Below are 24,393 nucleotides of genomic sequence, written 5' to 3' on the forward strand. Positions count from 1 at the left end.
TCAAAAATCTTCATATCATTCTATTTAATAATATTAATGAAAAATTCTTTGCAAAACTAAACTGATAAAAGTTAGAAAAGAAAAACTAAAAAAATCTGAATAACTGATGTTGAGAAATATTGAAAACTATCCCATACTGGTAGATTTGTTAAAAGTATTTCTGATATAACACAGACTCTATTGAGACTGGCTGAGAATCTTTCCCAGCTCATTTTTATGAGGCCAGCCAAAACCTAAGGAAAGCATTACAAAAAGAACCCTGCAGACCAATCAATATAAACTTGGTTAAAAAAAATCTAGCTAAAATATTAGTGAATTTAAACCAGTGATATATATTTTTTCAAGAAAATCATGACCACAGGTTTTTTTCCAAGAATACAAGCATGGTTTAACACTATTATAAAATAAGTAATTCACTATATTAAAAGATGAAAAAGCAGTTATTCACCTCAAAAGATACAATGCAATAAAACTTTGCATTAATGATAAAAAATTTAAAAACTCTTAGAAAATAAATAATAGAAGAAACTTATATAATTTGACAAACAATACCTAAACAAATACAAACAAATAAAAAATAAAAAAAAGAAGAAGAACTCCTCTAGTAAGCACCATACTTAATGTTGAAGTATAAAAAGCTTTTTCTTGGATGAATAAAAAAGATAGTATGTCCTCTATCACCACTTCTGTTCAATATTGCTTTTGTAACCCCACATAATTTACTAAAGTAATAAAGGACATTTCCATGTAAATATACTCAAGAATGAGTATTTGAAGAATATACTTGGTCATAACTATAAATAAGGGTAAAAATTATCTTTGATCCAAATCTCAGATTATGCAAAAAATCAAATCCAGATGCACTGTGGATCAAATGTAAATGGAACAATGATAAAATATTTTAAAAGTAATTTATTATCTTCATAACTGTGAGTAGCCCAAGTTTCATTAATATGGAATTAAGAAAGCCCTAACTAAAGCACTAATCAAATGGAGTAGAAATAGAGCTATATTTAATTAAGAACTTCATCATGAAAAAGACTTTGTTAAAAAAATGAACAGGCAATAGATTGGAATATATTCATAATATAAAGCATATCCACCAGAAAATATCCAGGAATGAAAATAAAAGAATTTAAAAGATTGCTACAGTTTTAATCTGGAATGTGCCTCAAAGACCCATGTGATAAAGACTTGGGACTCAAAGTTTGGTGCTGTTTGGAAGGTGGTGTAAACCTTTAAGAAGTGGGACCCAACAGGAGGATTTAGGTACTTGGGAACATGCCCTTGGCCAACCTCTTACTTTGTTTCCTAGCTTCAATAATTGGAACACCTTGCTCCACCACGTGCTCCCACCATGATTGTACTACCTCACCACAGGCCCCAAAGCAATAAACCAACCAACCATGGATTGAAATTCCCAAAACACCAAGCCAAATAAACCTTTTCTCTTTTTAAGTTGATTATCTCAGGTATTTTACAAAAGTGATATGAAGCTGACTAACACTGAGATATAAAGGATACAGAGAACCAGTATGACATAGATAAACTGAAATCCCAGAAGAAGAAAGAGATAATTTGCGGAAACCAAGATAAAACAAGCTATAGATTTAAGAAACATGATAAATGCTAGATAGATACATAGAAAAATCACATTGAAGTGTGTAATATAACACAGCTCAAAATAAAAGACAAAAGTTCTTGAAAATAGCTAGAATGGGAAGATATTAGTAGCAGTGGGGTTGGCACTTTTAGTTTGATAGCAAACTAGAAGACACATAAATGTTCATCAAAGGATATACATAAGAATGTTTATACTAGCACTATTAGTATTAGGCCCAAATTAAATTTCAGACTATAATAATTAAGTTACACTTTTGAAATTATATAAATCAGGAATAAGTAAACTCTTTTGGCAACGAATCAGAGAGTAAATACATTTTGATTTTTCAGGCTATAAGATCTCTGTCACAATTCTCATCTCTGCTATTATAGTAAGAGAGGACACATGAACAAATGAGCATATACATGTTCCAATAAAAACTGTGTGTGTGTGTATATATATAAGAATTTTCCTATAGGGCATGGTTTGCTAATTACAGCTACACAGCAATAAAAATGAAACACATGCATGTTATAAGTACAATGATGAGCCAAAGAAACCAGAGACAAAATCATGAGATTTTGAACATTCAAAACCACTCAAAATTGATCTATATGTTATATATTAGAATGGCAAGGAGTCTAGAAATTTAAAAAAGGCCCCAGAAACATTTTGGGAGTGCTGGTAATGTCAATCTCTGACCTTGATGTTGTTCATATGGGTTCATTTTTGAAAATCAATTTTGCTACACACTTGAAGATTAAAGTACACAATGTAAAATTTTTAAAAATATAAAATTACCTAGGATTATCAGTGCCAAAGACTTATGAAAAATGTCTATAACAAAAAGAAATGACAAGATAGTTAGTCCCTGAATTACCAAATCAGAGGCGAAGGGGGTCAAGCCACCAGTAGTAACCAAAGACGATTGGCCTCTCCATTGGTGAAGAACTCAGAGGAAAACAATATGGAATCTCCTGAACCTGATCACTTAAAAAAATAACAAAATAGAGTCTCACTCAAAAGCTCTGTGGGTCAAATTAAGTACAGCCAGTGAAATTGGGAGAGATTTTTGCACTTCTATAGTAATGAGTACAAAATTCTGAAGGAGCTATAGTTACCCAAGACCCATTAACTTTCAAAACATGTCAATGTTGCCTTTCAAATTACAACTTTATACTGAGTAAAAACCACCTAGCAACGAAATCCAAATTAAACAGGAAAATAAAGAAAAATGTTATAGAAAGCAGGAGAGAGAGATAAAGTCATGAGATCTCAGACTCTAAGCTGCATACCTTAGGACAATTGATAAAAACACCAAAAACACTCTCAACCTACAAATTCAGAAAAGTTAATTAAAATATATCTTCTTTCTAAAATTTTAGGAAAACATAACTTCACAAAGAAAGATCATCATAGAGGGGTTAAATTCTATAAAAAATTATAAGAGGAAAGAAAAAAAAAGAACAAAGAAAGAGCAAAATAGTCTTCAATGAAAGTGTGCCAGACTTGAAGTTTTTACAAAAATAGAATGAAAAATGTACTACGGTATGCCCTCATGACATGGCAATAGACTCCTCCAAGACTGAAGTCTTATATTCTATCATTTCTGCAATAGCCTACTGGTTATGAAATAAACCCCATTCATGCATGGTAAAAGGAAAATACCTGGTGAGAATGCCAATAGGTAACAATCAATGGAGGGCATGCAAGAAGCATATTATGTTGTAATAGTAAAATGAAAAAGCTGAAAATCCTTAAAATTTAAAAATAAACTGCTAAATTTCAGAAAAAATAGAAATTAAAGAAAAAGAATATCAGTTACCAACACACAGAAATGATTAACATTGGGTGAGATGGAAATGCTTACTAATCTGATTTATCAGTATACATATCATGTACATGTATCAAATTATAACACTAAATCAAATTATCATATTGTATACCATAAATACATACAAATGTTATGTCTCAATACAAAAAATAAACTTAAATTTAGCCATTTAAAGATGATAAATCACTATTTAAGGAAAAATAATTTAAGAATGGAAAATTAAACTAGAAGAAATGTAAAATGTGAATGCAAAAAAAATCACAGCAGATGAGAAAAATGACAAGGAGGAAAATGTTTTAATATTAGGAGAAATGAGGATATGAAAAAAATTAGAAAGAGAAATACATATCATACAAATAGAATCCAATATATATATAATTGGACTTCCTGAAAAAGAAATCAAAGTCCAGGGGAGAAGAAAAAACTCTCAAAACTGTGTTTCAAGAAAATATTCACAAAATATTAAAACTATGTAATGAGGGAAAAACTATCAGTACAGAATAATCACACCTTGATATATTCCAACATAATTACTGAACTTTTTAAAGGTAAAGAAAAATATACAAAAACACATTTGAATTTCGAGTGTAAAAAGACCAAGTAACTGTATAAGAAGAAAAAAATGGGTTTTCAGCAAATTGGATAGAAACACTCTGTACAGAGACAATCAAGTAACATTTAAAATAAACAAAATGCAAGCAGTTTTATATTCAGCCAAAGTAAAGGTATGAAGGCTAAGATGTCACTATCAAGGACAGGTCCCATGAACCTTTCCTTAGGAACTTTAATTAGAGAAAGAGCTTCAGACAACTGAAATGACTGGAGAAGACATTGACATAAAAATAAATAAAAATATGAAATGTTTTTATACAGAACTCTAAGTAAGGATTATAAAGGAAAGAATATGGTATGTGGCATAAATGGCATATGCTCTGATTGTAGATAAATAAAGTTATAAAAACAGAGGAAGAGAAAATGTGAAACGCTATGTCCAATTATGTGTTTTCAAAAATTTTATCTTTGTAATACTATTTTGTTCTGAAAAAAATTTATTGACAAAGCAAATGAGGTTATATTGTAATATTAATCATCTCTGATGTCATTGAAAATCAGGTGAGGAAATGTACAAGATGACGCTAGAATTGTTAAACCCCAGTAGGACTATATCCAAAGACGTTGGAGTCAACATGAAGAGTTTCACTGACCAAAGTTTAGCTTATTTAAATGCACAAATAAGGACAATAGCGGAAATACAACAAAACACAACAAGTATGCTGGAATCTATAAATTCACAATAACCTAAAAATAAGAAAACAAATTGGTCACCTTTGGAAGATTGTTAGAGAACAAAATATTGTTCTTTTTGTTGTTGTTGTTCTTTCATGGAAAAATAAAGAAATAGATTTTTGTTGTTTTTTCAAATATGAACAGTGCAAAATAGAAGGAATAAGGAATATAAAACAGGTAGTATATTAAATAGAAAATAGTAAATTTCTACCCATATATCAGCAAGTACATTAATATGAACAGACTAAATACTTCAACTGAAACAACTCTGATATTGTATAAGAGAGTCAATATACGTTATTGAAATTTCCTTTATTAACAGAAAGGTTAAAAGTACAAAGATGAAAGAAGATATTCCTTGAAAAATACTAACCAACTAGAGGAGTTGTAGCTATAATAATATGCAATAAAGTCGAATTTTAAAAATACTAGAAATAAAGATATCAATGATAACAATTTGCAGTTATGTTTCCCTTTAGTTCCACTTAACAACTGAGCCAAATCCCCAGCTCTTTTTATTTTTTTATTTTGACACAGGATCTTGCTAAATTGCTTATGGATTCACTAAGTTGCTGAGGCTGGCTTTGAACTTGCAATCCTCCTGCCCTAGCTTCCCAATCTGCTGGAATTATAGGCATGCAACACTGCACCTGGCAAACAGGCAGATCTTAATAGAATATTTTTTTTAGAATGATCCCTTTTTCTTGGGGGCAAGCAGACAAAAACAAATCAGTAAAGATACGAAAAACTGAACTACATTAACAAAACTTACTTAAATGCCACATACCTATACTGTACAACATTACAATGTTGTGAAGTACATGTGAAGCCAAAAATAAACTCACACAAGGTCATAAATGAAGTGTCAACAAATTTCAGAAGACAGAAAAGTTAAAGTATATTTCAAACTGCAGTATAATGAAGCAAAAAACAAGTAAAAGAAAAAAAAATCATCCTTCCCCTAAAGAAGTTTGAAAATCTTGCAGAATATTTTTAAGTAACTCAAAGGTAAAATTAAAACTTAAGGAATGAGAATATTTTAAACCAAAGGGTACCAAAAATGAGATTAAAACTTATATTATAGAGCTATGAGGTGGGGTTGTGACTAAGTGGTAGAGCACTTGCCTAGCATGTGTAAGGCACTGGGTTTGATCACTGCAGATAAATAAATAAAATAAAGGTCCATTGACAATTTAAAAATATTTAAAAAAAACTTATAGGATAGAGCTAATAGACTCCTTAAAAGGAAATATATATTTGTAAATGCATGTATATATTAGGAAAATGCCTAAAAATTAATGCTATAAATAGCTACCAAAAGTTTGCAAAAGGAAAAACAACAAATTAATTCCAAAGAAGAATATTATAAAGAGCAGAAATTAATAACATAAAAATATATACAACACAGCTAATAAAACCTATAGAGTTTTCTGAGAAACAATGGTAAAATTTCATAAATCCCAGGTGAGACTGACAGTTACAAAAGTATTTCCATTTTACTATCACTATTAGATTAAGTGATTTTTAAAGAATAAGTAATATTTACTAAACACTTTCTATTTTGCTATCATTCTCCACTTTATATATAATCTAAATCTATAAAACAGTTATAAGAAACTTAACAAGGAAACTAGCCAATAACTTGGGCAAAAGACTGGCTTCAGAGCCTACATAGAAGAGCACTCAGTCCACTGCCAGGGATATGATATCAATTCAGTACACTTCAGCTAAAACTTTTTAGTCAACATTAAGATAGTAAAACCTAACTGTGCTATTCCCTGGCAAATCACATAACCTTTCTGATTTATTCTTTCATCATATTGTTTGGATAATCTTATAACAAATTCTTACTCTTCCCAGAGGCCAACTGGCCACTTAATGTTACCAAATTAATTTCCTTAATGAAAAATCTAATGATGTACTTTAAACATCTCAGTAGCTCTGTATTTTCTAAAGAAGCTGCCAATTAGCAGCTAGTCTATTAGCTTTGTTGGGTCCACAGAATGTTTTATGTTTTTAATTTGAATTAGTTGACAATAAATTTATACTTGTAAAAATAATTGGAAGATCTGGCAGTGCTGTAGCTGATATTCTACAAAGCAACAATTAACTAGAGCTGGGAGGTTATATCCCTTACTAGCCTAACCCCTTGAGTGCATCTGACATCACTCAGCTCCTGGCTTCCACAAAAAGTCTAAACTTTTCACCTTGACCTCACATGATCTGGCCCAACAAGAACCTTTTGCTTTAACTGGATGTTCCTCAGCTTCCAAATGTGTTTTATTTGAAGAAAGATGCATTTCTAGACAGGGTAGATTGATTGTACTAAGCCATATGTATTCTCCTAATACTGCTATAAGGCTCAAGAGCCTGGGAATTAGAAGTAATAGTGAAATGAACTTCGTTGAAGTGATCCTGTTTTACATGACTTAAATTTTATTTGAAGAATGTGTAAAAAAAAATATTGGATGTTTACTCTTTTCCTTTAGTCATTGGGTTATATTTTAAGCAGAATCTTCCATTATTTTGCTCAAGATGGGATCTCTTAATTTTTTAATAATTATCAAACATCTGATATATTGTTTTATTCATCTATTAAATATTTAATGATTCATAAATTTATTCATAAATAAATCACTTAGAGGCTGATATTTAAATAAATTCTTCATGAATTAACAAAAGAATCATATCTGAGGTGTACAAAGAGAGGGTATACCTTTGTCTATGGGTATTCAAGTAGGACCAACATGGATTTCAGTCTGACCTGTCTCCAAGGAAAATGTGTACTTAGGGCTTACTTTTATGTCTGTTTCTGAACAAATATGGTTCTGTGAATGTTATGTTTATATATTTTATATGTTTATGGTTGGATATATGTTTTATGTTTATGTTTAGGAAAATGCCTAAAAATTAATGCTATAAAGAGCTACCAAAAGTTTGCAAAAGGAAAAAAAAAAAACAAGGGTTATATGCATCTGGGTGTTCTCTGTGTTTATCTCTGTGGAAGTCAGTGAAAGTCAAAGAGTGTAACCTAGATTCAAATGCTGGCTACAATTATTTAATTTATATAATTATTTCATGTGTATAATTATTGAATTTATACAAGTCACTTAACTTTTCTTGGCCTTAGTTTCTTCATCTTAAAATAATATTTTATTCTTAATAGCACTCTTATAGTTTAGATTTGAGATACCCCTCAAAAGCTTATGTGTGAAACAATGCAAGAAAGTTTAGAGATGAAATCACTGGGCTATATGAGCCTTAACATAATCAAGTTCATTAATCCACTGATGTGGATTATTAACAGGGAGGTAACTGTAGGCAGGTAGGGAGTGGCTGGAAGAAGTAAGTCACTAAGGGATTGCTTTAGGGATTTATACTTTGTCCCTGGTGAAAAGAGTTTGTAGGCTTCCTTATTGCCGTGATCTGCGCTGCTTTCTTCTGCCATACCCTTCCCCCATGATGCCTGCCTTACCTTAGGTTAAAAGCTATGGAGTTACCATCTATGGATTGAGACCTCTGAAACTGAGGGCCAAAATAAACTTTTCTGCCTCAATATCATTTTTGTCAAGTCTTTTGGTCGCAGAGACAAAAAGCTGACTAAAACAAGCACCCTTAAGATTATTGAAAGGAAAAAGTGCGATAATACATGCACAGAACCTGGCTTATAGCAAACATTATTAATAGTTATTACCTGTTAATAAATTTTAGTTTTTATCTAGAAGAAGAATGACAATTCCTGTTTATGCCTCTTATTATACTATAGCACACTGTTTTCTCTCTTTTTTTTTACTGTTTCATATTAACTTATCCATTTATTAAATAATCATTGGATTATATAAATTCCTATGAATAGAAAATTTGATATCTTAAAAATATCCCCAGTCTGTGAACAGTGAAAAGTACAGATGTATGGATTTGGTATAAAAATTCTCAAAAAAATTCTATATGAGAGCTGGGGATATGGCTCAGTTGGTAGAGTGCTTACCTTGCACGCACAAGGCCCCATGTTCAATCCCCAGCACCACAAACAAACAAACAAACAAACAAATACTATGAGTGAACACAGGAAGAAAGTAAATCTTAGATCTAACTTTAAGAGTTTGTGCTCAGATTGCTCTTAGAAGATATTCAGATTAGTGCCTAGTGTAAGCTAGCATGAGCAAACCTATGTTGTCCATTCAAGAAAGTCAAGCCAGAGGTAAAAATAAAGTTAATTTTAAAAAGTGGTATGACATCTTCCACCTCTGAGTAGGAAGAAGTAATTTGCTCAAATGTGTAATTTTTCTCTTATTTAAAGGAGTTAGAAAGCTACTTCTATTAATAGTGCCAAGATTCCTGAGAAGAGATAACCTCAAAGGTGAACTAACTGAAGCTGGCTTTTTCCCTGGGGCATTTTGGACTTTGAGCCCAGAACAAATATCAAGAATGTATGCTTTATTCAATCACTGTCCACTGCTGGAGAACAAAGGAACCAGCAGGGTCTTACTAGTCTACAATGCTAGCCAGACAAAATTAAGTATTTGAGAACTCAAACTCCAGTGAGAGTGATGGCTGAAAAATTGAGCTGACTGTTCCCTCAAGACAATTGTAGGATGTCTGAAACTGCAAAGGAAGAGGACAAAGGCTAAGTGGAAGGCAGAAGGGAGTTTCATGCTGTCATGCTGTCTTGCCTGAGAAGGTAAGAATTATACACAACCCCTCAAAAGGAAATGGGCCTGAAATCATGCCAAGGCTTGAAGGCCAAAAGCATTCAAATTAAGAACAATTTATTACCCACAATAAAAAATTAAAAAAAAAAAAAAAGAACAATTTATTTTATTTTGGGATACACATTTAGATTCACAGAAAAGTTGCAAAAGTAACCACATAGACCACATAGAAACTTCACCTTTCATTGAGGTTCTCTAAATGTTAACATCTGATATATAGTACATCCCATGAAACCAAGAAACTAAGATTGGCAAAATACTATTATATTAGCTGCCATTATTCGGATTTTATCAATCGTTCCAATAATGCACTTTTTCTCTGTTACAAGATCCAACATAGAATATCATGCTGCATTTAGTTACCATTCCTCCTTAATCTCATCATATCTGTGACAAATTTCTTAGTCCTTCCTTATTATTTATAATCTTGACACAGCTGTATATAGCAGTACTTGAAGAGCACTGCTCAGATATTTTATGGAAAGTCCTTCCTTGGTCTTGTCTGATGTTTTCTAACATTTAGACCAAGGTTGTGGCTTTGGGGGAACAATATTATGGAGAACAGTCTATCACATGACATGACATTCAAGATATACATAATTATCAAAATGAGTTATTAGTGGTGATGTTAACCTTCATTAAAAGAAATATTCTGTCATGTAAGAATGTTGAAACCAACAGGGAAAACAACAGAACAGCAAAAAAATGAACAAATTAATAAAAAGGAAAATGAATTATTTAAGTTTGATTAATTTAAATAAAACTACAATAACTTACAAAACAACATTAGATTTTTATTCTTAGACAAAGGGGCAAAAATACAAACTTAGAATTCCAAGTTTCCAAACACTAGACAGTTATTTTTTCTTATCTCTATGTGATCCAATATATAAGATTTAAAAATATATGATTAAAATTACATAAAGTGCTACTTGCAAGATACACATTTATATATAATTATAAAAAAGTAGATGGAAAAATATATATAATTCAACACTAGCCACTATAGCTATCCTAATACCAGACAATTACTGTGAAACAAGACATATTAGTAAAGATAAAGAGGGACTTCATGGTTAAACAGTTCATAGTACAGTCTGAAATCTGTATCCAACCAATGAAATAGCTTCAAAATATATAAAATTAATAGAACTAGAAAGAAAAATAAACCTCTATTATGATAATTAAACCTTTCTTGAAATTGAATACCTAGCAATCACTGTATAGAAAAAAAATTCAAATAAATGTAAAAGAAAACAAAAAGGCTCTTATAAGAAAAAAAAAAAAAAAAACAGAGGAAAAAGTCTGGAAATTACAAAAATGCTAACCAAAAGGGAAAATAATGAATTATATTCAATAGCATTAAGAACTGCTTTTCATTAAAGGGTATCATTGAGAGAAAAATTGTAAAACACAAGCACTTATGTCAAGAATCTATATTGAAATCTTAACTAAAAATTAAAGGTTGATAATCCATTAGAAAAATGGGCAGACAACATTAAAGGCATTCACAATAAAGGACATTCAAATCTCTAATAAAAATATTCACTTGATATCAGGAAACAGCAAATTAAAATCACTATGTGATAAACTACTTTTCACTTATCTAAAGACCAAAATACACATACACATACACACACATACACACACACACACACAACGCGCAAGCATGCACACACACACACGCACACACCCACGATCAATCAAGTCGCAATGAAGACATTGAACAAGTTAGAACAGTTCCACTCTGGTAGTGGTAATGTCAACAGTTAGAATCATGTGCAAATTTCTTCAACAGTATCTACTAAAAATGAATATACACATATCCCTAACTTAGTACTCTCACAGATAGGTATATGCCCAAATAAAATATATGCAGTATCACTCAAGGAAATGTACAATCTTCTCATTGCAATTCCATAACAGTCCAAACCAAAAACGATCCAATATCCATCAACAGAGAAATTAATAAATAAAAAGCAGGATTTTCATACAATGAAGAACTCCTACTACAAACAAAACAAAACAAAGATATCTGAAATGTCTGAATGGCAAAAACAAAGTGAGCCAAGTCAGGAAAAAGGGGACTAAACACTGTAGAGTGTCACTTATATATAAGTTCAAAACAAGGAATGCTAATCTTGGTGTTAGAAGATAATGTTTTGTTAGAAGTCAGACAATGTTTACTCTTAGAGCAGCAGAGGCTGGCAGGAAATGGGCTTTTCCAGAACTGATAATGTTTTGTTTCTTGATATGGTAAATAGTTTACATGAGTTTCTTGATTTTATTACAGTTCATCAAGATATTACTAATGCTTTATGCATTTTCTATATGTATATTATGCTTTGAAAACAAATTGAATCTTAAAAAAAATTACATATAGATACTTAACATTGTAATAATTATAATTCACTAATAAAAATGGGAAAAATTTTTAAATGTATTAAACAATTGATCCCAGGGTTAAATCATAAGCTTCTGCCAAACATGAAACTGATGATTGTTTTTTAAATTGACAAATGAAATAAGATATAAAATACAAAAGAGCATGCTGTCATTATTTCCTGTCATGCATGTAAATGTGTTTATCTTATCACAGAAAATATTCTCATATTTATATTCTCTTAATAATAAAATGATAGACCTAACCATCTCTTTTTATTCCTTAAATTAATATACAAATCAGTTGTGAAGTTTCTTCAAAATATAAACTTTCAAAACCCCGCTCTCATATTCTACCACTTAGAAACAAACCTATTTGTAACAAACGGAATTTCTTTATACCGTACCACAGAACAAGAACTTTCATGTTTTGAAGACTGTGAAATAATTATCATGAAGTTACTACTTTGTTTTTTTTTTTTTTTTTTTTTTTTTTGAGGGTAAAAGATTTATTCAAGTGAGAAGAAAAGAGACAGAGCTCCTACAGGGCGAGAGGGTACCTAATAGGGATTGCCTACTATTTACGCTTTATATGATAATCATCACTAACACTGTTTATATTTCTGATGATCTATGTCAAAAATTCTGCATGACCCAGGTCAAGCAGAAAGCTAGATAAGTTGCTTATAGCAAGCTCATTAACTTCCCTCAAATGGAGTATGCTTTTCTTTATTTCCAGTGAATAAACACTGCAAGCATTAAGCATCTTAGGTAGTTTTCTTGTCCTGTTATAAAAAGCCTTGAAGAGAAAATTTTAGAAACTAACATATAAATGTCCTGGATGAGCCTGATGTGATTTCAAGACATTTTTTACCCGGTCATGGATCTCATCGCAGTTTGAAGGTGAACACCAATCAGAGTGGAATCTGTAAGCAAAAAAACAAAAGTAAATTGTAGACAAAGGGACAAAAATACAAACTTGGAATTCCAAGTTTCCAAACACTAGACACAGTTATTTTTTTCTTATCTCTATGTGATCCAATATATAAGATTTAAAAATATATGATTAAAATTACATATTTTCTTCCTTTGACCAAGGATGATGGGAAGACATAAAATCAGGTGCTAGTTCTCAGCTATGCTATTAAGTTTTCATAATATGTACAATAAATAAATAAATAGTCCTAGTAATTAAGTTTGATGTGCATTTGGGAGAAAATTCCTATATAACTGATATCTTAATGATTTCCAGATATAATTCTTTAGAGGTTTATCTCTAAATAAAGTTTTTTGCATTAGAATAACAATTCCATGTATAATGCCTTTAAAATTAGTTCTTATGCTCTAGTAATTTAATCATATTCTCTTAAACTATGCAGAACAAATTCTTTTCTGTTAAAAAACCTTAATTTATGAAATGAAATAAAATATGTATAATAGATGAAAATTTTATTTAGAGTCCAATCATGTTCCTATTCTTTCAGAACACAGGAAACAGAAATAAAATGGTCCCTTCTCAACACAATTGAGGTCACCTCTCTAGTCTTTGCTAATAGACAACTGTATTTTTTAAAAAGAATTTTTAAAATATTTAAATATAAGAAAAATATGACTTTTATTAGAGTTTATGAGTTGAAATTAAAGATGCCACTTAAGATGTAAAGCCTCCATTCCTCAAACTAGAATCAGTATAAATAAGCTATTTTGTTTTACCCAAATAACAACTAAAATTTCTGGATCCTTCTAATTATAAAGCACTTATATGAAGTGTTTTTGGCAATTCCTTGATAAATAGGTAAATAAAATGCTAATAAGTTGCTTAACTCTGCCTTTTTTCTTCCCATTATGTTCTTAAAAATTATAACACTATACTGTCACACAAAGTACAACTATTAAGCAAGATAATCTGTTTACACATTACCTACTTTAAAGAACACAGTCTAAGGATAATTAATTGTATCTAAAACTTGATCTATGACATATGTAAGAGCAAGTTTTACAGCACCTATGCAAATGCATGGACAGAATAGTTATTTGCAGTGTGTGTAGTACATCTTGGAAATCTAAGATGCAACTATGCAACTCCAAGTGAAGCTCTTCAATGAGAGTTCAAATTATTTTTTTTTATTGGTTGTTCAAAACATTACAAAGCTCTTGACATATTGAAATTAAAGATGCCACTTAAGATGTAAAGCCTCCATTCCTCTTTATTTTGTTCTCAAATTCAAAACTAGAATCAGTATAATTAAGCTATTTTGTTTTATCCAAATAACAACTAAAATTCCATTAGAGGATCCACTAGTCTGTGCTATGGTATAAGGAATACTTGCCTATTGATCTTTAACTTAATTTACAAAAATCATAACTTTAAGCTGATTCAAGCTAGTAGAATATGCTAATGTTTAAATTTAATTTTAGTAATAGTTGTGAATTCAAATATAAAATTTAAAGTCATAATATTAATATTTACACTTTGATAAGAAGTGCTTCTGAAATACAATCAAAATTGAAACCATTTTATGGTTGGCTAACTTTATTTTTTGAGGTATTTCTTAAGTGGGTTCAAAGCAAAATTAACCTTCACTATAATAAAAGTTTCCATTTACTTAAAGCCATGGATAAAGTTTTCTAGAAATCTGTTTATTCATATACATGATTAAGGAGTTAGCATTTTCCTGCAATCTTAAAGGAAGTTTATTTACTGCAGTGAATGTTTATGCACATAAACTCCTACAGCTGTATGTTCTGTCATACAGCTTCCAGAAAAACTTCCAATTTTGCCTGAGACATAAATCTACATTTACATCAGTTTAAATTGTTTATTGATTTCAATGGATTATATAAACATCCTGCAAATATATTGTTTAGTGACCTAGAAAAAAACAGACTTTCAAAGAATGTCTTATATTTGAAGATGTGGTACTATGTGCTGAAAAGAATAAAATGTTTCTGTTCCTAGTAATATGTCTTCATGATATATCATGGACTAAATCTAGGGTTTTTGTTTTGTTTTGTTTTGTTTTGTTTCGAAAATGTGCTTGGAATAGAGGTGTTCTAACTTGGTGAAACTAAAAAAATGTTTACCTATCAAAAGCATGCCTTGGAGAGTACAACAAAATATTAATTTAGGTAAACTGAAAGCTAACTATTTTAAAATTCTTTTTCTTTCTTTTTTTCTTTTGTGCCAGGTATTGAACCTGGGGAGCTCAGCTACTAAGCCACACCCACAGTCCTTTTATTTTATATTTAATTTAGACATAGGGTCTCATTAAATTGTGGAGGCTGGCTTTGAACTCAACTACTAACTAAGTTATCCCCTGCACTGAAATATAAATAAACGAACAGCTGATTTCAGCTACCCTCAGTGGAAAAATATCTAAGTTATGGTATTTGCTAGTAAATTTATGGAACTGAAGAACAGTATTCCAAGTGAAATGAATCAAAGTCAAAAGTTAAAATTTTTCTCTCATGTGAAAGCAATGAAGCAAATATATTCCATGCATGTATGATTACATCAAAATGCATCCCACTGTTGTTTATAACATAAAAAAGTTAAAAAATTAACATAGTCTCAGAGGAATTTAAAAGATGGAATAAAATTATATACATGGATGATATAACAGAACTAAAATTGGTACCATACTACAGAGATTTATAATTGGAGAATTCAATAAATTATGTTCAGGGGTAGAAAAACAATATTGATAAAAACATATCCAAGGAGATACATGTAAAAAATTATTGAAAACCTACAGATATGATACAGATCTAATTAATAAAATCAAAAAGCATATAATTAATAAATTAGGTAAAAAGAAAGCTGTACCCACTGTTTGTATGTGCACCTGGGTAGATATGAAAATCAAAAAATGTCCCCTGATATTGATATGCAAGTTCCCAGACTTCAGCAGAAAAACTTGTTTAAAAATTTCTCTTGAACTCTGCAGTATAGCTCTGCAGTATAATTTAAGGTCTGGTATTATGAGCTTCCTGAATCACTTTTCTCACCAAGGATTGCTGTGGCTATTCTGGGCCTCTCATTTTTCCAAATGAATGCATCACTGTTTTTTTTCTATTCCTATGAAGAATATCATTGCAATTTTAACAGGAATGTATTAAGTCTATATAGTGCTTTTGGTAGTATGGTCATTTTGACAATATTAATTCTGCTTCTGATTTTAATTAGTTCCTGTCTTCTAGAGCTTTTGGTATTGATTTGTTCTTCTTTTTCTAGGGCTTTGAGATGTTTACTTGTTGACTTTATGTTCTTTTAAGGAATGAGCTCCATGCAATGAACTTTCCTCTTAGTGCTGCCTTCACAATGTCCCAGAGATTTTGATATGTTTTATTGCTATTCTCATTTAACCCAAGTATTTTTTTTATTGCATCGCTGATTTCTTCTGCTAACCATGGGTCATTCAATAGCATACTATTTAGTCTCCCGGTTGTTAGAGTAGCTTCTATTTTTATCATTTATTTCTAATTTCATTCCATTATGATCTGATAGAATGCAAGGAATTACCTGTGTTGTTTTTGTTTTGCATTTGCTAAGAGTTACTTTTGACCCAAGATATGTTCTTTTTAAGAGAAAGATCCACGTGCTGCTGAAAAGAAAGTGTATCCAGTCACTGATGAATAAAATATTCTACCTATGTCTGTAAAGTCTACTTATTAATTGTATTTTTTTAGTTCTTTAGCTTCTTTAGTTTTTGTTTTGAAGATCAATTAAGTGGTGAGAAGACAAGAAAGTCATCCATTATTATTATGCTGAGATGTATTTCATTCTTGAGATTGTAAAGAGTTTGTCTGATGTATGTAGATACTCCATTTTTTTGAGGAATAAATATTTATGACTGTTATGTCTTGTTGATGTATATATTTCCCTTAAGAAGTATGAAATGGACTTCTGTCCCTTCTGATTAACTTTGACTTGAAGTCCACTTTATCAGATTTTGAGGATGGAAACCCATCCTTGCTTATGAGATCCATGTGAATGATAAGGTAAAACTTAAGTCTGTGGATGTCTTTGCCTATGACTTGAGTCTCTAGGATCTTGGTTTTGAATCCAATCTGCCAGTCTATTTATTTTGATTGATGAGTTTCAGTCATTTACATTCAATGTTATTATTATGAAATTATTTTAATCCCTGTCCTTTTGATTTATTTCTGGTTTTTAATTTGAAAAGTTTCTCCTTTGATTGACTATTCTTCTAGTGTAGTTTCTCCCTTTACTGGTTTTATTTTTCATTTCTTCTTCATGAAATATTTTATTGAGTGTTTTGGAGGGCACACTTTCTAGTTCTGAACTAACATTTATCATGGAAGATTTTATTTCATTGTTGATTCTGAAGCTTAATTTTGCTGGGTTATAGTATTCTTGGTTAGCTTCTATTTTCTTTCAGAGCTTGGTATATATTTTTCCAAGGCCTCCTCATTTGAGCCTCTGGGTTGAAAAATCATCTATGATCTGTATTGGTTTCCCTGTATATTTGACCTGGCATTTTCCTCTGGTAGCCTTTAAAATTCTATCCTTCTGTAGGTTAGGCATTTTTACAATAATGTGCCTTGGTTTGGGTCTGCTCTAAAATATTGTATATTTGGAGTCCTGTGTGCCTCTTGTATTTGATTTTCCATTTTATTCTTTAAGTTTGGGAAATTTTCAGATATTAATTCATTGAAAAGAATGTTCATTCCCTTAGTTTGTATCTCTGGGCCTTCGTCTAAATTTGTTCTTTTCATGTAATCCCAATATTACCTGGAAGTTCTGATTCATGGTCTCTTAACATCTTTTCTCCATGGTCAAATATATTTTCAAGATTGTATATTTTTATCTTCATTGCCTGAAACTCTATCTTCCAAGTTCTAGTCTGCTGGTGATGCTTTCCAATGAATTTTTAATCAATTTATTGATTCCTTCATTTTGAGGATTTCTACTTGTTTTTTTTTTATTCCCCCCAGGATCTTTATCTCTTTAGAGAAGTGATCTTTTGCTTCTTGTATTTTTTTCCCTTACATCATCTTTTAACTCTCAGATAAATTTAACTATGAACGTTCTATTCTAACTTCTTCTCTGACAATTCTTCCACTGTGATGTCAATTGATTGTGTTATTGGAGTATTTTAGTTTGTTTGGGGCGATTTAGTCCCTTGGTTTTTCATGTTGTTTGTGTATCTATTCATCTAACAATTGGTTTTGAGGCAGTATAGTTTCTACACTATAGATTTATAGTGTCCCTGAACATTTCCAGTACCTCACAATTTAGAGGTAGACAGATGGCAGCAACAACCAATGCAAACAATTTACAGCATTAAACCAAATAGATCTTGCTATGAAATCTACAATGTTGATTGTTACAATAATCAGAAATGATATATCAGTTATTTCCCACCATAAAAACAATAGAGATTAGCTGAAAAAGAGTTAAGGGAAACCTATAAGTGAGAGGAAAAAAAATGTCCAAAAATTTTCAAAAAGCAAAGATTATAAGAATAAAATCAATATATCAAACATCTTAGACCTCAAAATAGTTATGAAAACTAACACCCTTCAAAAAAATGCTAGAAATAAGAAAAAATAAACAGATACGAGATATATATATATATATATATATATATATATATATATATATATTTTTTTTTTTTTTTTTTTCAGTTAAAGAGAGAGTTTATTAAGAGGAAAGAAGAAGAAGATATGGTGGTAGGAAAGGGTTTATAGATTTCAAGAGGTGAATAGGGCAAATGCAAAGGCGACATAAGATGTTTTTGAAGGGGAAGAAAAATAGAAGTAAAAGAATTAAAGCAGAGTGTAAGAGAGAACAATAGAGTTTAGCTGTTAGCAAGAAAAAGAGAGAGAAAGGGAAACAGAGTTGTGAAACAAACAGAAAATTAATCCAAAATATACTATTCAAAAACCTTGACCCTCAAAAAACAGAGCATAAAAATAGCTACCTACAAGAAATGCTAAAAATGAAAAAGCAGAAACAAATATGCATGAGTACAAGTGTATAAATATCCATCATGTACCAATCAGTACACATTCAAAAACAAAATAACAGAATAGTCAATGAGAGTACATGCACATGGTGCCAAACTGCCTTTCCTTGTCAGCTTCCCTTCTTCAGCAGGATGGTGTGAGGAGCTGTGGAAAATGATTTTGGTTTCACTTCCTGGGTACAGTGACTGCTGGGTTCTCTGAGATAAGCTTCTGCAAGTGAAGCTGGGGAGGGTGTTGGGGGGGCAGGAATTTGGTCTGGTATTGCCCCACGTGTTTTACCGTGTTGGGAGTTTTCAGGCCTTAATCAATTGACGCACTTCTAGGACTGTCTGGCACTATTTTCCCCAGGGCTCCACTGTGGGAAAGGGGCAGTCTGTCCTTCACTATTTATATTACCTGGGGATACTGGCCTTTTTTGGCTCTCAAGGACAATTTCCAAGCACTGAACTCAGTCACTCCACCTCTTCAGATTCTCCCTGCCACTGGTCCTGCAGTTGCTGGGTTCAAAGGAGTAGGGGAGGGCAGGCTTTCTCTGGCCTCCTCCTGTATTTCTCCCAGGCAAAATGGTTTCTGTGCCAGAAATGCTCTGTGCCAGATATTCTCCTGATTTGCTAGACTGTGTTTAGATCTCATGGTGGCGTCAACCAGATTCATTTATTGGTCTCAGCCCTGAACTCACAGATTATAAGTTCGAAGTCTCAATTGGCGATGCAGAAGGTACCAAAATGTCTCCAGCTTGGGCTCCATGCACAGCAGGCAGACCCCAGTGCCTTTCATGCACCAGTTTAATAAGCTCAATAGCCACCGGGTCGGCCCAGAGCAGGTTGCCCCTCCCACCACGGGTCTCCCAACGCCAAGATTTTCCAGCAGTTTTTAGTCTTTTCTGACATTATGTATTAATTTTCTCTGCTCCTACCAGGAGCTCAGCTCTAATTTTCTTCCTTACTCTTGTCTAATGTACCAAAAATTTCCCAGAGTTTGAGGCTTTCTGTCCAGTATTGAATATCAGTGGAGTGCTTTATTCATTTACCTCCCGGAGGAGGAGTTGTTTGCTGTTTGAGTTCTGAGTCATGGAGTTGTGAGAAAAGCCACTTTCTGTTAACTTGCCATCTTGTCTTCTCTCTCTTTTTTTAATGTAAATTTTTATATTTATATATGACAGCAAAACGCATTACAATTCTTATTATATACATAGAGCACAAATTGAAAAAGCAATCATGAAATTCATCTGAAAAAATAAGAGACCCAGAATAGCTAAAGCAATCATTAGCAGGAAAAGTGAAGCAGGTGGCGAGCAATAGTAACAAAAACAGCAAGGTATTAGCACCAAAACAGACTGGTAGACCTATGATACAGAATAGAGGACACTGAGACTAACCCACAAAATTACAATTATATTAGACAAAGGTGCCAAGAACATGCATTGGAGAAAAGAGAGTCTCTTCAACAAATGATTCTGGGAAAACTGGAAATCCATATGCAACAAAATGAGATTAAACCCCTATCTCTCACCATGCACAAAACTAAACTCAAAATGGATCAAGGAATTAGGAATACAACCAGAGACCCTGTGTTTAATAGAAGAAAAAGTAGGCCCTAATCTCCATCATGTGGGATTAGGCCCCAACTTTCCTTTCTCTCTCTTGACTTCTAATGTGTGCGCCTGTGTGTGTGTGTGTGTGTGTGTGTGTGTGTATCTAAGCCAATAATTTACTATCTACTTAGACATGATTCTAATGGACAAGAAGCAACATTAATCAAAATTCTATCTAGAAGGCCAAAATGCCTCCTATATATTTTTGAATGCTTACAAATTCTATATATATATATTTTTCAAATGCTTAAAAGGCTTATAAGGAAACAGACAAATCTATCTGTTCACACAGGTGTTTTAATTTAGCAACCTAACTTATAGACTCTTGTTTGAGTCATCAGTTTTACGCTTAATGTTGGATATACTTTCTATAGTTAATTAAGCCTTTGTTAATTATGTCTGATGTCCCTAATGTGCTGTAGGAATTTAGTGGTTACTTCATCTTTTTTATACCATATAAGATAAACTGATTTTCAAGTTGCTAAAAACGTGTCTTAGGTTTTCAAATTTCTATGTTTTTAAAAAAATACAGTTGCCTATTTTTAAAAAAATGACAAAAACAGTTTTCTAAGTTACTACTTATGACAGAAATAAGAACTTTCCTATTATGAAAAGAAATGAAAGAAATACAAATAGAAAATGAAAAAATAAAATTATTTCTGTTTATAGATGATATGATCCCATACTTAGAATACTCCAAAGGTCCTTCTAAGTGTTCTTCTATAAGATTTGTAGGGCTGACAAATTCAGCAAAGTAGCAGGATACAAAGTAAACATATAAAAATCAATAGCTGAATCTTCTGGGAAAGAAATCAGTAAAATAATTTCATTCAAAACAGATTCAAGGCACTAAGTTTATGGCTCAGTGGTAGAGTGCTTGTCTCCCGTGTGTGAGGCACTGGGGTTCAATTCTCAGTACCACATATAAAAAAATAAATGAATAAAATAAAGGTCTATCAACAACTAAAAATATATATTTTTAAAAAACAGATTCTAATAAAATAAAATACCTAGGAATAGCTGTGACCAAGGAAGAGAAAGATCTCTACAATGAAAATTATAGAAATCTGAATAAAGAAACTAGAGGATGGAACCCCCATCTCCCGCCCCCGACATGAATGGGCACAATTAAAACTGTTAAAATGGTCATAACTACAAAAGTGATCTACAAATTCAATGCAATTCCTATCAAAATACCAACAATATATTTCAAAGACTCAGAATAGCTAAAACAATCCTGAGCCAAAAAAATAATAATAATGCTGGAGGCATCATAATACATGATTTCAAATTATTCAATAGAGCCATGGCAAGAAAATTAGCATGATACTCACATGAAAACAGACATTCTATACCAATGAAACAGAATTGGAGATATAGAAACAAACCTATGCAGCTATAGTCATCTGGTTCTTGACAAAGGTATCAAAAACATACACTAAAAAAAAGACAGCCTCTTTAACAATTGGTGCTAGGAAAATTGGCTATCCATATGTAGAAGGGTCAAACTAGATTCCTATCTCACCCTGTACAAAAGCCAACTCAAAATGGATCTAAGTATAAGACCAGGAAGTTTGCAACTATTAGAACAACAAATAGGGAAAACACTTCAACATATAGATACAGGCAAAGACTTTCTATGTAGGACCTATATAGCTAAGGAAATAAGAGCAAGAATCATAACTGGGATGATATCAAATTAAAAAGTTTAGGAGCTAGGGTTATGGCTCAGAAGTGAAGTGCTTGACTTGTGCATGTGAGGAACTGGGTTTGATCCTCAGCACCACATAAGAATAAATAAATAAAATAAAAATTGGGAAGAAAGAAGTAAAAGTTTTTTAAAAAATTAAGAAGTTTATACATAGTAAAGGAAACAATAACACTAAGAGACAACAGGTAAAATGGGAAAAAAATCTCTGCCAGCTACTCTAGAGAGTTAATATCCAAAATATATAATGATCTCAAAAACCTTGGCATTAAAAAAGCAAATAATCCAATCATTTTGCCCACAAATGGGCAAATGAATTGAACAGACACTTTTCAAAAGAAGAAACACAAATGTCCAATAACTATGTGGAAAAATGTTCAGCATCTTTACTTAACAGGCAAATATGAATCAAAACTATATTGAGATTTCATCTCAGTCCAGTTGGAATGGCAATCATCAAGAATACAAATAATGGGCTGGGGTTGTGGCTCAGTGGTAGAGCACTCGCCTCGCATGTGCGAGACCCTGGGTTTGATCCTCAGCACCACATAAAAATAAATAAGTGAAACAAAGGTTTTGTGTTTAACTACAACTAAAAAAAATAATTTAAAAAAGAATACAAATAATATATACTGATGAGGACGTGAGTTCGAAAGGATCCCTTACACACTGTTGGTAGAAATGTAATTTAGTATTGCCACTGTCAAAATCAGTGAAGAGGTTTCTCAAAAACCTAAAAAATAGAACTACCATGTAACTGAGGTATATACCTTCTTGGAATTGTTCTAAATTAGTTAAAATTAGCATATTTTAGAGATACATGCATGCACATATTTATCACAGCACAATTCACAACAGCGAGTCAGGCTCGCTGTCTGTCAATGGATGGATTGATAAAGAAAATGTTATATACACACCATAGAGTTTTTTTCAGCCATAAGGAAGAACAAAATTATGTCATTTGCAGGAAAATGGATAGAACTAGAGGCCATAATTTTCAGCAAAATAAGTTAGACTCAGAAAGTGAAATATGCTTTGTCTTATAAGTAGAAGTAGAGAGATTTTTAAAAAAGGATGCCATGAAAGTAGAAGAAGAAGATCAGAGGGAGTAAGAAGAAAAGGGGAGGGGAGGTACTGGGGAGTAAAACTGATCAAATTATGTACAATGTATCCCCCCATATGTATAATATTATTCATATATATATATATGTATATATATATATATATATATATATATATATATATATATATAAAATATATTAGTGGCATATATATACTCCCCATATATATAATACATATATATATATGTTAGTGGCATATATATATATATATATATATATATATATATATATACATACATACATACACACATACACATATGAATGACACAATGAAGCCTGCCATTCATTCTATATAGTAAGTATGTACCAGCAAAAAAAGAAAGAAAAAAAAAAGATTCTCTTGGGGAGTTGGGGGAGGTAAACTTATTTGAGAAAATTAGATACAATCTGCCACCAATGCATAAATCACCATTATAATTAATTGGAAAATATAACCTAGGCTATTTTTATACTCAAAGCATGCCTATAACATTAAATCTCTATTAATCTACTAAAATGATCATATGCTCTAATTTTTACTTTAAAATAGTACATTAATTACTTAGGTTTAAAGATACCCATATCTGATTAATAATCTCACTTCTAGTGAACTGGGCTAGAGAGAAATATCTCTTGGTATACAATATACTCTAAACAAAAATAATTTAAGTAAACCTCAAAATCAAAAGAAACTTTTACACATAATCACTTCACATGCATAAGTTCTGACTTTCATTTCTAATGCTGATCATTAAAAAAGATTAGTAAGGAAATAGATAATATACATTACCGTTCCCTAAGAGAAGCTCTATTTAACACAGGGCTCGGAGAATGCTTCGGCACTGTTGAGGGTGCTGAATGAACTAGTAAGGTCCTCGCTGAATGCTGGGGCTTTCCACACGACCTTGCACCCAAATACTCTTCACACTTTTCTAAAGAGTCATCAAAGTCTCTCCCATGGGGTGTCCTGATAACCTATTTAAAAATATTACACATATTTATTTATACACACACATATTAAATACAATATATGGTAACATTATATATATAGTAACATTACACATAAAACACACACACATATACATACTACTTTTATAAAATTCATAAAACCAGTATATGTCTCAGCCATATTTAAAGACAAATTTCAGAATGTAGTAATCATAATCATCACTGTATGTTT

General features: G+C 31.6%; 1 protein-coding gene across 3 annotated transcripts in view; it reads right to left on the reverse strand.

The window, feature by feature from the left end:
- Positions 1–24,393, reverse strand: part of Spata6 (spermatogenesis associated 6) — a 116,927-nt gene that overhangs the window by 15,408 nt on the left and 77,126 nt on the right. For 2 of the 3 annotated variants that reach the window (XM_027945015.2, XM_071617810.1), the window contains 2 exons: positions 24,004–24,188; positions 12,645–12,744 (listed from right to left, as the gene is read on the reverse strand). In XM_027945015.2, coding sequence (XP_027800816.2) covers positions 12,645–12,744; positions 24,004–24,188 — 285 coding nt within the window. The remainder of the gene's footprint in view (positions 1–12,644; positions 12,745–24,003; positions 24,189–24,393) is intronic. The other variant, XM_027945016.3, reaches the window with a different exon arrangement.

Source organism: Marmota flaviventris, chromosome 10, assembly GCF_047511675.1.
Source record: "Marmota flaviventris isolate mMarFla1 chromosome 10, mMarFla1.hap1, whole genome shotgun sequence".
Classification (NCBI taxonomy): Eukaryota; Metazoa; Chordata; class Mammalia; order Rodentia; family Sciuridae; genus Marmota; species Marmota flaviventris.